The sequence below is a fragment of the Penaeus chinensis genome, chromosome 33 (assembly GCF_019202785.1).
Source record: "Penaeus chinensis breed Huanghai No. 1 chromosome 33, ASM1920278v2, whole genome shotgun sequence".
NCBI lineage: Eukaryota > Metazoa > Arthropoda > Malacostraca > Decapoda > Penaeidae > Penaeus > Penaeus chinensis.
Window position 1 is genome coordinate 28,965,722 of NC_061851.1, and position 2,500 is coordinate 28,968,221.

General features: G+C 44.2%; 1 protein-coding gene across 1 annotated transcript in view; it reads right to left on the minus strand.

Moving 5' to 3' along the window:
- LOC125043100 (arrestin homolog) overlaps positions 1–2,500 on the minus strand; it is a 141,577-nt gene that overhangs the window by 30,972 nt on the left and 108,105 nt on the right. The window contains exon 8 of the mRNA XM_047639050.1: positions 1,108–1,352. Coding sequence (XP_047495006.1) covers positions 1,108–1,352 — 245 coding nt within the window. The remainder of the gene's footprint in view (positions 1–1,107; positions 1,353–2,500) is intronic.

Below are 2,500 nucleotides of genomic sequence, written 5' to 3' on the forward strand. Positions count from 1 at the left end.
TAATGTTAGGATTACTTTTACCCTTTTATTGACGTATGCGTTGTTGTTATTATGAATGTTATCTCTGACTATGATAATGATATTGCTATTATCATCATCATCATCATCAGTTATTATGATTATTGTTGTTATGATCATTATTGTTATTATCATCATCATCAAAGTCATCATCATAATTATCATCTTCATCATCATTGTCATCATCATCATAATCATCTTCATCATCATCGTCATCGTCGTTTTAGTCGCCATTATAGTCATCATCATCATTATCATTATCACCATTAATTCCATTCCCATTCTTTACCATCACTATCATCCTTACTCTTTTTCTTCACAAAACAGTAACAATAATAACCCAAACAATCCTTTACCAAGACCATAAGCCCGAAGATGAAATGGGAAATAGCGAGGCAGAAGCACAAGGGAATAAATAAACATGAGCAAAAGTCAGTAATGGAAATGTTGATGACTTAATGGGCTGCGGCGTGGGAGGTAAGAAGATGCAAATTCTTCTTCTTCTTCTTCTTCTTCTTCTTCTTCCTCGTCTCCGTCTTTTCTCACTTTTCTCTCTTCTTTCTTACTTTTTTTTTTTTGCATTCAGTTAGTAGTTCCTTTCTTTGATGTGTGATTTTTATTATTTCTGTTATTATTATTGTTTTTTTTTCTCTCTTTTTTTCTATCAACGTTTTATTTCCCCTTTTCTAATTCTTAAATGTTTGCTTTCTTTTTCTTCTGTTTTGCTTATCACTTGATTATTATATTTTTTGTTTTCTACTACATTCCTACTACTCCATTTTCCCCTTGACAGAAGTAGAAGAAGAAGAATGAGGAGGAGGAGGAAGAGGAGGACGAAGAGGAGTAATGGAAAGAGAAGGAGAAGACGATGACGAAGATGATGATGATGAAGATAAGGAAAAAAATATTGGTGATGATGATAATTATGATAATGATGACGATAATGCAAAAGAAGATGGAGGTAAAGAAGAAGACGCCAACGATAACCCCAAAATAGCTGGAACTTTCCCCTCACCTTTCTCTCCTCCCCCCTTCCCCTCCCCACTCCCCCTCTTCCCATCCCCTTCCCAACCCTCTCTTTCCCCTTACCTTAATCCTCCTCACGTTTCTCGACGAATGGTTGGTCACGGACACGTTGACATTGATGTTCTCCCCTCTCTCATACACCTCTTTATCCAACGTTGCCTCTACTTCCACGTGTCCGTCAGCGAGGAGGAGTTGCTTGGAGAAGGCGGCGTAGGGTTGACTCCTGTCGGTAGATGGCGCGCACTGGTACAGCTTCATGCCCATGCGAATAGAGGATCGCTTGTGGGGCTTATCCTCCGGGTTCTCGCCTGTGGGAGGGTGGGGGGTTAGGGGAGATAAGTGCGGGTAGAGGTAGAGGGGGGGGGGGGTTAGGGGAGGTAAATGTGGGTAGAGGTAGAGGGGGGGGGTAGGGGAGGTAAATGCGGGTAGAGGTAGAAGGGGGTGATGGGTTATTGAGGGAGTGAGTTGGGGGTGAAGGTGGGTTGGGGGAGGGTGGGGGTGATGGGTGGTGGGAGGAATTGAGGGGGAGGGAGGGGAGATGGAGGGGGGGTGATTGGAGGAATTGAGGGGGGTGGAAGGGAAGGGGGGCGATGGGAGGAATTGAGGGGGAGGGAGGGGGAGGTGGAGGGTGGGGGTGATGGGTGGTGGGAGGAATTGAGGGGGAGGGAGGGGAGGTGATGTGGGAGTGTAATTGAGGATGTGGGGGGTGGGGAGGGAAGTGGGGTGGTAGTTGGTGGTTGGGGGGAAATTGGGGTAGAGGGGGGAGGAAGTTATCGATTTAGGGGAGAGGGAGTGGAGGGAGTTGGAAAAGGTAGTGGGGGGGGAGGGTAACGAGGGGAGAGGAGAAGGGAGAGAAGAAGAGGAGAAACAAAGGAGGCAAAAGAGAATAAAGAAATGAGAGAAAGCGCAAAAAAAAAAAAAATAAGGAAAAGAGAAAGGTAGAAAGCAAAAATTACGAAAGATAAAGGATAGGAAAGAAGAGATGAACGAAGGGAGAGGGAAGGGGAACAGGGAGACAATGAAAGGTCAAAAGGTGGGAAAGGGAAGAAGAGGGAAAAAGAGTTAGTTAGTGCATGGTGATTGGCTGAATTTATCAAAGCATGTTTGCTGAGTTTTTTTTTTTTTTTTTTTTTTTGGGGGGGGGGTATTTTTTCATGACTATTTTTATAACTATTCTGTGCCATTCTTCTTTACTGCCATGTGTACATATTTCTCTATGTCTGTCTATCTCTCTCTCTCTCTCTTCTCTCTCTCTCTCTCTCTCTCTCTCTCTCTCTCTCTCTCTCTCTCTCTCTCTCTCTCTCTCATCTCCCTCTCTCTCTCTCTCTCTCTCTCTCTCTCTCTCTCTCAATCTCTCTCTCTCTCAATCTCTCTCTCTCTCTCTCTCTCTCTCTCTCTCTCTCTCTCTCTCTCTCTCTCTCTCTCTCTCTCTCTCTCTCTCTCTCTCTCTCTCTCT